Here is a 12,114-nt window from a genome sequence, read left to right as displayed (position 1 = left end):
AGTGCAATCAGAGGTTTACAACTCTTCACACATCTATAAGATGATCATTTATACATAAAATCTAGCACAGAAAGTTACACTTGGGGCATATTTCAATGTCCTCCAACTGAAGGATGTAAAGGATACATAAGTATCACTTAACATGCTACCTTTTTATTAAAATGGCGCATGTAAAATATGGGAGTGACATAATGGCATAACCTTTAGAGGAGATTTCATGGTGTGTAACTGAGCAATAAGATGCAGGAAGCTCTGAAGTTTGATGCCCAATCTTTGCAAACTCAGTTGGTCTCCGCTAGACCTATGGCAGGGGATCTGCAAATTGTCTCTAATGACCCTGGATTAGGGAGTATTAAAATGAGTCGGATCCTTGCCCCTGGTCACCATGTAATGACTGCTAGAAAATGGGTGCATGTAGTTAAACAGAAGAAAACTGCAATTCCTGAAAATCTGAAATCAAAACAGAGCATGTTGCCATTGCACAGCAGGCCATCTGTAATGCGGAAAGGCATGGTTTGGGTGTGTAGCCTTTCATTATAACCTCTTTTTTCTCTTTACAATTGACTGGCATGCTGTATTTTCTGCGTGTGTAGAGATGTTCAGTGGAGTCTGGATCGGGCTCAACTGTGATGGTCCCTCCTATGGTTGAACATCTTGCTGACGTGCAGGAGCTCACACATGAATATTGGCCACTTGGGCAAGATACAAGGGGGAGGAAAAGGGTGTCAGCACCTGTGCAACCTACGCCAACAAGAGGGGCTGTCTTCAGAACAAGAGGGCAGACAATATTTTGAGAAGCTAACTGTAATGTGTACACTTGTGAGTATGCTCACCGGTTTGTGGAGCTGTTGCATTGTGAATGGCTTAGCCAGTCACGTGATGTTCACAAGACCCAATAAAACCCCAGTCAGTTGGGTCTAGGTCATCCACGATGAGGTATGCAGTTGTAAGCCTAGTGAATGAGCTGGTAATGTGTAGTGTGATTGTTAAACCTTTGTTAATAAACCAACTCGTTCTTAATAGCAATGTGTTGCTATGAATTCTTAAGCAAAGAACCCATGAAGCAAATACATTATACTAAACAGATTTTTTTTTACCAGTTTGCAATGGAATGATACTCTTGCATATTCTTAATTTGGCCAGCTTGTCCAAATTAGGGATAAGATAACTGGGTCTCTTTCAAAATAAACTGCCACAAAGGCATGGAGTTTCTCCAAGAGTGTTGTACATTGTCTGTGTTTAGTTCACTGAAGAGCCTCCTTGTGTTTTCTAATGGAATGGATGGGATCACATTGAGTCCTAACCCTCTGTTGATACATTGACAGCTAATAGGAAAACGGCAGAGACGGAGCAGTACGGTGTGGAAGGCAGCAGCACGTTTCTCGAATGCCAGCCCAGGTCCCCTCAGGCCAGCATTAAATGGGTGCTACAGCGACATGGCAGTGACCGGAAGAAAGAGGTAAATCTATAAGCTGGGATGATTACAATGATTCGATAGGGTAGATAGAGAATAAACTGTTTCCTGCGATGCAGGAGTCACGAGCAAGGGAACATAGCCTTAAAGTTAGAGCCAGGCCGTTCAGGGGTGATGTCAGGAAGCACTTCATCACACAAAGCGTCGTGGAAGTCTGGAACGCCCTCTCCCAAAAAGCTGCTGAGGCTAAGTCAATTGGAAATGTCAAAACTGAGGTTGATGGATTTTTGTTAGGCAAGGGTATTAAGGGTTATGAAACCAAGGCAGGAAAATGGAGTTACAATACAGCTCAGCCATGATCAAATTGAATGGCAAAACAGGCTTGAGGGGCTGAATGGTCTACTTCATGTTCCTAATACACATCACTAGTCTAGAATGGATATAAATTGCATTGCATCAAAAATGGAACAGGGAAATGTCATTATTTTAAATGGTATGCTGATTAGCTGACTCTGGAAATTTCTCAGGTTTCAGCACATTGCCCGACTTACACTGTGATGGGCCACTGGACTTCAGCTTTGTTGTCTTTCAGAGAGAAGAATGAGGAAAAATGGATTCATCATTTTGAATTTAAAGATTGTAATGACTGCAGCAGTTCAGTTGTTAATGTAAAACCTTGGTGTCAGCCTTGACTCGGGGGGTAAACATGAGGCCCTCTTAAGTGGGCGTAAACGATCCCAGGGCACTATTACAAAGAAGAGCAAGGCAGTTCCCCTGGTGTCCTGACCAAAATCTATCCCTCAACCAACATCACGAAAAGCAGATTATCTCATTACTGTTGGTGGGACCTTGCTGTGTACAAATGGTCTGCCACATTACCTACATTACAGCAGTGGCTACCGTTCAAAATACTTAATTGGCTGTAAAGTGCTTTGGGACGTTCTGAGGTTGGGAAAGGCACTAATGTTGCAAGTTCTTTATTACCACAAGCCATAATGATGACTGGTGTCAAATATCAAATGACCACAGTGCTGCAGTTTTGGGCTGCTCTTTAGTGGTTGTGGTGAGTCACGTATTGAGGCAGTGTCAAATGCACTTGCCTGCATCTAACCTGGACTTGCCTCATGTTGCCACCAGGTTAATAAATATCGATGAACGTCCGTCCCTCACTTTAATTCCAACACATTCCATCACCTCCACCAAACACCTCCTCCATGCCCCCCTCCTCCGCCCCCCCAAGGCACTGCGGAACAGAAACTCCCCACAGCAGCCGTCATCCATGCCAGGAAGCAGGACCTCCCTAGTTGACGCAGGCCTCCTGTGCTGACATACAAAATTCTCGAGCCAAGCAGCCCACATTTGGCCCAACAAGTAATCAGCCCTCAGCTGCTGGGAAGTGAGTCACCTCAGAGGTGGGGCTGGGAACATTTCCTTTCTCACGAAAAGGGTGGTTGCTTATCCTTCATTGTCAACCAAAGCCAGCGTCGAGCACAGAATTGTACGCAGCAGTGGCAGGAAGGATCTTGGTTAATCGAGAAGGCTTTCACATTTATTTATTTTTTTTTGCTTTTGGTACCTGGATTGTGGAGTGTTCACTGCACAAAGCTTAACTTATTCACAGCGAGCCACCGCTGTGTGTGACTTCCCACACCACACTGCGAACATCATCACGGCTTCTTCTGCAGAAGCTAGTCTGTTGTAGAAGTGGTGCACAATAAGGATTCATTATAAATGGACGAGTTAAAGGGGCATTGTCCTTTTATGGATGGCAGACTCTAGCACCTTGCCCCGGAGAACAATTTCAAGCACATGTCTGCACAGCGCAGCGCCCCCTGACCTGAGCAACAAATGAGCGATTGTGCTTCTATCCGAGGGGATATCAAAGCTGGGAGGAGCAATGGCTGATGGAGCACTGAAGCTGCAGTCAGTGTGAGCTGGAAATGCTACTATCTGAAGGGGCACTATAATTGGGAGTGGTGCTGTCTGAAGGGGCACTAGAGCACAAAGTGGTGCTGTCTGAAGGGGTGCTATAATTAGGAGTGGTGCTCTCTGAAGCGACACCATAATTGGGAGTGTTGCTACCTGAAGGGGCACTATTATTAGACTGATGCTATCTCAAGAGGCACTAGAGCTCAAAGTAGTGCTATCTGTCGGGGAGCTACAATTGGGAGCAGCTAATGCAGGCCAACAGCTTGACCCTCCTGGGCCCCTAATGAACAGTGTTTCACAGGTTGGCAGAGCTGTACATTATTACTTGCTCAATGGCTCAGTGAATATGTCACACATCCTGCCTGCCACCCAAACCTGGACTCATAACCGAGGAATACATTGTGTGGAGGGGGATCAACAAGTAGGTTTTCACCAGAGATTTTGGATCAGGCTGTTTTTAGCTGCCATTGAAAGTGAGTCAGACCCAGAAACACTCCCAGATGTGGAGGTAATGGGGATTGTTAACATCACCACAGCGCAATTGGCCTGCTGTCTTGTCCGTGAGACGGAGTCATGCTGGTCTGTGTGCTGTTGGCTTGACTTCTCCAGTGTTATGTTTAGCACTGACAGGACGATGGTATGTGACCATGGGTCAATCTCTTTCCAGGAAGCTGGCAAGACGATGGTATGGGCCAGTGGACCTAACCGCTAGCCATCACTGATATAAAAACAATCCAATACCTCTGTGTCAAAAAATAGGCTTACTATGGCATCTGTTACCTTGCCTGACCCAGAGACTGGGTGCAGGGAGATGGACCTCATTCGGTGCGGCCACCACAACTATTTAAGAACCAGTGTTCCCAATGGTTAGCAAGGGGCCACATTAAATTTGAATTCTATGTTTCTCAATAAAGCATTCATAGAATCATAGAAATCTACAGCAAGGAAGGAGGCCATTTCGAACCATCGTGTCTGCGCCGGCCAACCAAGAGCTATCCAGCCTAATCCCACTTTCCAGCTCTTGGTCCGTAGCCCTGTAGGTTATGGCACTTTAAGTGCACATCCAAGTATTTTTTAAATGGGATGAGGGCTCCTGCTTCTACCACCCTTTCAGGCAGTGAGTTCCAGACCCCACCACCTTCTGGGTGAAGAAATTCCCCTCATATCACTCTAAACCTCCCCCCAATTACTTTAAATCTATGCCCCCTGGTTGTTGACCCCTCTGCCAAGGGAAACAGGTCCTTCCTATCCACTCTATCCAGGCCCCTCATCATTTTATACACCTCAATCAGGTATCCCCTCAGCCTTCTCTGTTTGAAAGAAAACAGACCCAGCATCTCCAATCTTTCCTCGTTGCCAAAATTTTTCAGTCCAGGCAACATTCTTGTAAATCTCCTCTGCATTCTCTCTAATGCTAATGACATCTTTCCTGTAATGTGGTGACCAGAACTACACACAGTCCTCCAGCAGTGGTCTAACCAGTGTTTTATACAGTTCAAGCAGGTGTGATGAGAACACAGTTAGATACGCAGGCAAAATAAACCGTCATTAATGCTGTGGTTTCTCCCCCCCCCCCACCTGTTCTCTAGATTAAAGCAGATGAGCGGATCCTCAAGACCGACCAAGGGCTCCTCCTTCGCTCCCTCCAGATGACGGACGCTGGAACCTACCAGTGCACCGCCACAGAGAACAACTTCAAACATGCGCTGGCGCGGGTGCACCTCCGGGTCCTAAACAACGAGACGGTCAACCTGGTGCTGTCGCAGGGGGGGCTGTCGCCGGGCGTGGCCAACCTTCAGGTGGGCAGCCCGGGCACCTCCCGGAGCCCCAACCCCGAGTACAAGGACCTGCTGCAGCTGCTGAGCCAGCCGGAAATGGGGCTCATCAACCAGTACTGCGAGGACTACTGGCAGCGCCCCGCCAACGTGCAGAAGGAAAACCTCAACAAGCAGCTCAAAGTGAAGCCCATCAGGGAACAGAAAAAGCCGCGGAACCGCCGGAACCACCACACATCCCCCCTCCAGCAGACATGAAGCTCTGAGATCATAGAATGTCTTTAATATAAAGTATAACTTCCCTAACAACAGACAGTATTTATTGTAGGCTGTATATAGTATGATAATTCGACTTCCTTGTACTTACAACAAAGTCCCCCATGACATTATGTATGATATATAGGTACTTAAAGGGGAGCAGTATTCCCCTTGAATTGCCGCATAACCTGGAGGGTGGTAAAGTATGGTGGTTGTACACTTAGTATTGTGTCTCTCAGTTAATGTTTCTTCCTGTGGTTCAAGACAGTTGGATAGAGGCAATCTTGGAACAGATATTTTGGGGCTAAATGCCCATGGCTCAAGTAAGTACTGTGATGGCCCTGCCTGTGGCCTCATATGGGGTCAGAGAAAATCACATAATGTAAACATGATGGGTGGGTGTTCCTGAGGATGCATCTTGGGTGCCTACATGTCTCAGACTGTACTAGTACCATGTATGAATACCTCTTCCCCCCGAAACATCCTTTAAATCGTACATCACCTCCCTTTATAAGGGTGGGAGGGAAATAGGTAAAAAAAAAAGAATTTATAACTTGTAAAAAAAAACTTCAGTCATCCAGGCCATGTACCAGGCCTGGACCCCCAAAGTGGGCCACAAATCTGCCTTTCGGACAGACCCGATACACCTGGTCCCATTCTGTGTAGCAGCCTGTGACACTTCCATCAGGCCGATGTGATCTTATCTGCCATGTCCCCACGTCCATTTCGAGTTCACTGCCTTGTTTTGGGACCGTCAGAGGTTCCACCCTTGCAAGATCCCACAGAAACACCCAGGGAATTTGCGGCCCTTCTGCTACGCTCCCAGTGGAGTTGCAGCAGGAGTGCCATTGGGTTTGTGGCCCCTTTCTGGGGAGCGAAACCTGCTGTCTCCAGCGACTGAATGAATGGAAGAGGAGGGGGCCATAAACAGAACTCCCACAAGAGGGAAAAGGGGGTTCTATTGCAAAATATTTGCTCCCAGCTGCCTCACGTCGTGAATAAAAGGCACAATTCTTTTTAGAACGCTTCAGATACAGTGTGCATTTTGCACTGTGTTCCTCAGCCATGTTTCTGAATTACATCCTTCTCTGATCACCTTCCTGTCTCCATCATCGAGTTGACAACATCCTTCACAAATCATGGAATGTAACCTAGTAAAGATAATGAAAGGCGGGGCTTCTAACCACCCACTTAAAAGCATAGTCAGAGGGGATGACTGAGAGATAGCACCAGGCTTTGTAACATTAAGTATTATGCCTCAATTCAGGTGAATAGGGATCTTCTTTAACAATTATTCAGTCTTATCTGTAGATTTTGTTTTTAAACTTGCATTGTATTTTATATTAGAATGCATTAATAGTTAATGATGGTCTACACCTCAGACTGCTCTTTGTTTTTACGTTTATCGTTATAAATTAAATAGCTTTGGAAGAAAAGGTTGTATAATTTGTTCAAGTCGTGTTTTTTTTTAAAAACTTTTCATTGTTGTTGCTTTTATTAAAAGAATATTAAAAAAAAACTAAATTGTGTGCTGGGAAAATGCCCCAAAAACAATTCCTTCCTATGGTGCATTTCTCCAGTAATGGTATATAATATATTCTGTGATGCCACTTAACTTGGCTTCTCATTTTTGTTGTTTTTTTTTAAAGGAAGCAAGTTTATTTTTAATAACTTTATTAAACTTGGCTCAAATGTCAGTGAACATATATTCTGTTATATGTAAATAATTGTAAATCTAAGAAAGAAAAGTTCTTGAGTGTATTTGTCATTCATGTTTTGTGCACCTGACACAACACAATACAGTTACTGGAGTGAAAGAACACAGAGTCCCTGTGGATGAAATCAAACCAAATAAACACTGGCTCATCTCTTTAATGTACATTGTGTTTGAGGTCTCCAATTATTTTTTTTCAACAGGTGAGTGGGCCAGATCACAACTATATGGATCACCGGCGTTTCTTACCAACATGCCCAGTAGAGTCAGTGACTCCTCTCCCCTCCAGTAGAGCCAGTGACTCCTCTCCCCTCCAAACCTTAACGTAGCAGTGATTCCTACTGAAGTACGGTTTCACAGGTGCTGGAACCAGAGAATGAACTCAAATGAATGCCACACTGCACAAGCCATATCCTGGGAAACAAACTTCAGAGGCTGATAGCTAAAATTGCTGTCGGGATGCCCACTGTAAAAGAAAGACTTACATTTAAATAGCGCCTTTCATGAAGTACTTTTGGAGTGTAGTCACTGTTGTATGTGGGAAACGCGGCAGCCAATTTGCACACAGCAAGCTCCCACAAACAGCCATCATCATCATAGGCAGTCCCTCAAAATCGAGGAAGACTTGCTTCCATTCTAAAAGTGAGTTCTTAGGTGACTGAACAGTCCAATACGGGAATTACAGTCTGTCACAGGTTGAAGGAAAGGGTGGGTGGGGAGTCTGGTTTGCCGCATGCTCCTTCTGCTGCCTGCGCTTGTTTTCTACATGCTCTCGGCGACGAGACTCGAAGTGCTCAGCGCACAAACAGCAATGTAATAATGACCAGATAATCTGTTTTTGTTGTGTTGATTGAGGGATAAATATTGGCCAGGACACCGGGAATAACTCCCCTGCTTCTCTTCGAAATAGTGCCCTGGGATCTTTTACGTCCACCTGGGAGGGCAGACGGGGCCTCGGTTTAACGTCTCATCCAAAACCTCCGACAGTGCAGCACTCCCTCAACACTGTACTGGAGTGTCAGTCTAGATTCAAGTCTCTGGACTGGGATTTGAACCCACAACCTTCAAATCCCTTTCAGATGAGATGTCCGTATTTTGTAACAGTATTAATGACATTTGTGTACTACGCTTGTCAACAAAAGTATCAGAATATTTATTAACTGCATAAGAATTTTACCCCCATCTGTTAACCATCACCCAAGTAGCCTTTTGCCATGTGTGTGAGGCTAGACAGTGAATGGCAGCAAGCTTTGTACCCTTGGGCAAAATCACAGCCCAGGGCAATGTCCTTACCACCCGATGTTGGGACACCCAACTACTTGGGAAAGCCGATTGGTTTTTCTTTTGCGCTCGCTAGCCCAGGGTTTGGGAGACAATTGCAACCCCCAACTATCACTTTGGCTGGAACTTTTAGAGGTTGACCTTTTTTCACTGCATTCTTTCTCATGCATACGTCTGTACAACCACCTTTCCGAGGGAATGGAAACGATGCACAGGCTGTAAGGGTGTTGAGGCGAATTGAAGCGCCTCCCCCCACCCCCGCTCCCCGCCTCCCCAGCACTCCCTAAGATCAGAGGATTCAGCACATTTATCAGCATTGAACCCGAGCAGTCTGGTTTGTTGTACCATACCCCACCATATCATTACCAGTAGGGCCATTGGGGGAGCTCTGTAAGAATACTTTAAAATCATATGCTGTACAGATCGCAACAAATGGAACACCACAACACACAAAATAAGATAACCAAGCCTTAAATTAAACAATAATCAGGTTGTGGTATGATATCAGATTAAATGGTTTTTACTTAAGAACTGAAATACCGATTGTTCGTAAAAACACAAGCTTTCCAACAAGCAGCACAATTGACTCAAGAGCTGCAAAACCACCCAGCACACAAGGCAAAGCCTGCAGAACACTCAAAACCAGCAAATCAATTCTACACAGCATCACCAACACAAAGTGAAACAGATATGAGACTGTACATGGCCACCGTTCACTGGATCTCAACATCGGGAGCACTGAGAGTTGAGTGTTCATGCTCATGACTCCTCAAGGATGCGGAGGTTCCAATTTCAGCCATGTGAGTGGAGGCCAAGATATTTCTCACGAGGGGTGGGGGCAGGGGAAGAGACATCTCCAGTTGCTCGCACATCCCTAGCAGTCGATTTCTGAGCTGGCCTGGTGAAAGACTGAGAGTTGATCACCTTCCCCATCTTTTTGCCCGTTGCTCGGCGAGACCCAAATCAGTAAAAGGAAGAAACTGAACTGGGATCTCACGGACAATTGACGAGGGCTTCAGGTTCATAATGAAACCGTCACCCAAAAATATCACCATGGTATCCATCCATATTCCAATATGTAACCAATGACTGCATAAGTAGGGTTGTTCCAAAATAATGTAAAACCAAAGTGTGTAGCGTCAACGGAACAATTTCTAATTGAACAGCTAGATAATTCAATACCTGTGGAACACATTCCATTTCAATTACTCATTCTATATTATACCTCGTACGCTGCACTTTAAACCAGATGGTCTTGAATATGAGCCTTCATTATGTTCTGAAATAGCACAGGATATTGAAAGATATTTGAGACTACAGTCTCGCATGTGGAATATCAATGGATATGGAAACTGCAACATATAAAATGCAACGACATGTTTTGACAGCAGAAAAAAAGGAGTAAACTATTTCAGAAAGGCACTAAACCGCACGCTGCCAAAAAAACTGACAGACAGCATCAGAGAACAAACATAGCAAATGGCACCTCAGCCCCATGCTCCTAGTATTAATACGTTCATTGTGGTGCTACAATTCAGTACACATGACATGGGACAACATCACCCGAAGTGAAAGAAAGAAAGACTTGCATTTATATGGTGCTTTCACAACCACCGGACATCTCAAAGCACTTTACAGCCAATCAAGTATTTTTGGAATGTAGTCACTGTTGTAATGTGGGAAACATGGCAGCCAATTTGCACACAGCAAACTCCCACAAACAGCAATGTGATAATGGCCAGATAATCTGTTTTTGTTATGTTGATTGAGGGATAAATATTGACCAGGACACCAGGGATATGCTGCTCTTCATTGAAATAGTGCCATGGGATATTTTATGTTCACTGGAGAGCAGAAGGGTTTAAACGTCTCATCCGAAAGACAGCATCTCTGACAGTGCAGCATTCCCTGAGTACTGCACTGGAGTGTCAGCTTGGATTTTTTTTTGTGCTCAAGTTCCTAGAGTGGGACTTGAACCCACAACCTTCTGACTCAGAGACAAGTGTGCTACCCACTGAGCCACAACTGACTGTGGGACAACAGCACCTGAAGTGAGGAGGCAAACAACAACAATTTTTATTTATATAGTGCCTTTAACGTAGTAAAACGTCGCAAGGCGCTTCACAGCAGCATTATAAGGCAAAACAAATAAATTTGACACCGAGCCACAAAAGAAGAAATTATGGCAGATGACCAAAAGCTTGGTCAAAGAGGTAGGTTGAAAGGCGCGTCTTAAAGAAGGAAAGAGATGAAGGGAGGCGGAGAGATTTATGGAGAGAGTTCTAGTGTTCCAGGGCATAGGCAGCTGAAGGCACAGCCACCGATCATTGAGCAGTTATAATCGGGGATGTTCAAGAGGGCAGAATTTGAGGAGCTCAGATATCTCGTGAGGCTGAAAGAGATTACAGAGATAGAGAGGGCGAGGCCATAGAGTAATTTGAAAACAAGGATGAGAATTTTGAAATCGAGGCATTGCTTAGCCAATGTTGGTCAGCGAGCACAGGGGTGATGGGTGAGCGGGACTTGGTGCGAGTTAGGATACGGGCAGCCGAGTTTTGAATGACCTCCTTTACGTAGGGCAGAACATGGGAGGCCAGCCAGGAGTGCGTTGGAATAGTCTGGGCTAGAGATAACAAAGGCATGGAGAGCTTCAGCAGCAGAATAGCTGAGGCAGGGGCGGAGGCGGGCAATGTTACGGAGATGAAAATAGGCGGTTTTAGTTATGCCGCAGATATGTGGTCGAAAGCTCATTTCAAACAATAAATAAACTAGACAACTATTGTCAAACTAGAAAGTGAGAATAAGACCAGGCCAATAGAGATAATCTACATTGTGTCAAAATTCACTCGAGACCCTCCGCTAATTTTTTTCTAACTGAGAAAACTAGGTGAAGGGCTGGTGCAGAACACTACTGAGAATGAAAGAAGCTGGAGAGAAAATGAGGGAAATCAAATAGTTGTGATTCATCAGTCTTCCTGCAGGAAATAGTGTTCATCATTCCCGTCCTTACTCCTGGTCCCCCAATACCTCTTATTCTTATCTTTAACTCCTTTGATCATACCTCTTACTCTTTCCATAACCTCCTCTAACACTACCATCCCTCCCAAACTGTCCAGCCCTCTGGCTTTGGCTATTTATTGCATTCCTGCCCTTTCTTTGTCCATCATTACCATTTCCTACATTACAACAGTGACAACACTTCAAAAGTATTGCATTGACTGTAAAGTGCTTTGGGATGTCCTGAGGTCATGAAAGGCACTATATAAATGGAAGTCTTTCTTGTTTCTTTTATCATTGACAGCCATGTCTTTATCTACCGATGTCTGTTTTCTGGATTTTCCTTCCTAAACCCCTCAACGTCTACATCTCCCTGACCTCCTTCAAGACCCTCCTGAAAATCCACCTCTTCAACCAGGCTTTGTTCAACCCTGTCCGATACTCTCATTCTTTGGCCTGGCGTCCATTATTCTTCATGCCTCTGTCAAGTGCCTTTCAGATGTTTTTCTACATTTTTTTTTACAAAAACATAAGTTGTTGCCTTGATTCCAAGCTTGTGTTTCAGATTGTACAGGAACAAGAGTCAGCCATTCAGCCCCTCGGCCTGCTTTGTCATTCAGTCAGATCATGGCTAATCTGCACCTCAACTTAATTTTCCCAACTTTAAGATAAGAACATAAGAAATTGGATCAGGAGTAGGACATTTGGCCCCTCGAGCCTGCTCCACTATTCCATAAGATCATGGA

The 12,114-nt window shown here is 44.8% G+C and overlaps 1 protein-coding gene across 2 annotated transcripts in view; it reads left to right on the top strand.

The window, feature by feature from the left end:
* The window catches only part of sema3fb (sema domain, immunoglobulin domain (Ig), short basic domain, secreted, (semaphorin) 3Fb), a 263,872-nt gene extending 256,639 nt beyond the window's left edge, over window positions 1-7,233 (top strand). For both annotated transcript variants that reach the window (XM_070895532.1, XM_070895533.1), the window contains 2 exons: window positions 1,326-1,459; window positions 4,933-7,233. In XM_070895532.1, coding sequence (XP_070751633.1) covers window positions 1,326-1,459; window positions 4,933-5,376 — 578 coding nt within the window. In that variant the 3' untranslated portion in view covers window positions 5,377-7,233. The remainder of the gene's footprint in view (window positions 1-1,325; window positions 1,460-4,932) is intronic.
* The last annotated feature ends 4,881 nt before the right edge of the window (window positions 7,234-12,114 follow it).

The sequence above is a fragment of the Pristiophorus japonicus genome, chromosome 12 (genome assembly GCF_044704955.1).
Source record: "Pristiophorus japonicus isolate sPriJap1 chromosome 12, sPriJap1.hap1, whole genome shotgun sequence".
Lineage (NCBI taxonomy): Eukaryota > Metazoa > Chordata > Chondrichthyes > Pristiophoridae > Pristiophorus > Pristiophorus japonicus.
This window is presented reverse-complemented; position numbering and strand designations above follow the sequence as displayed.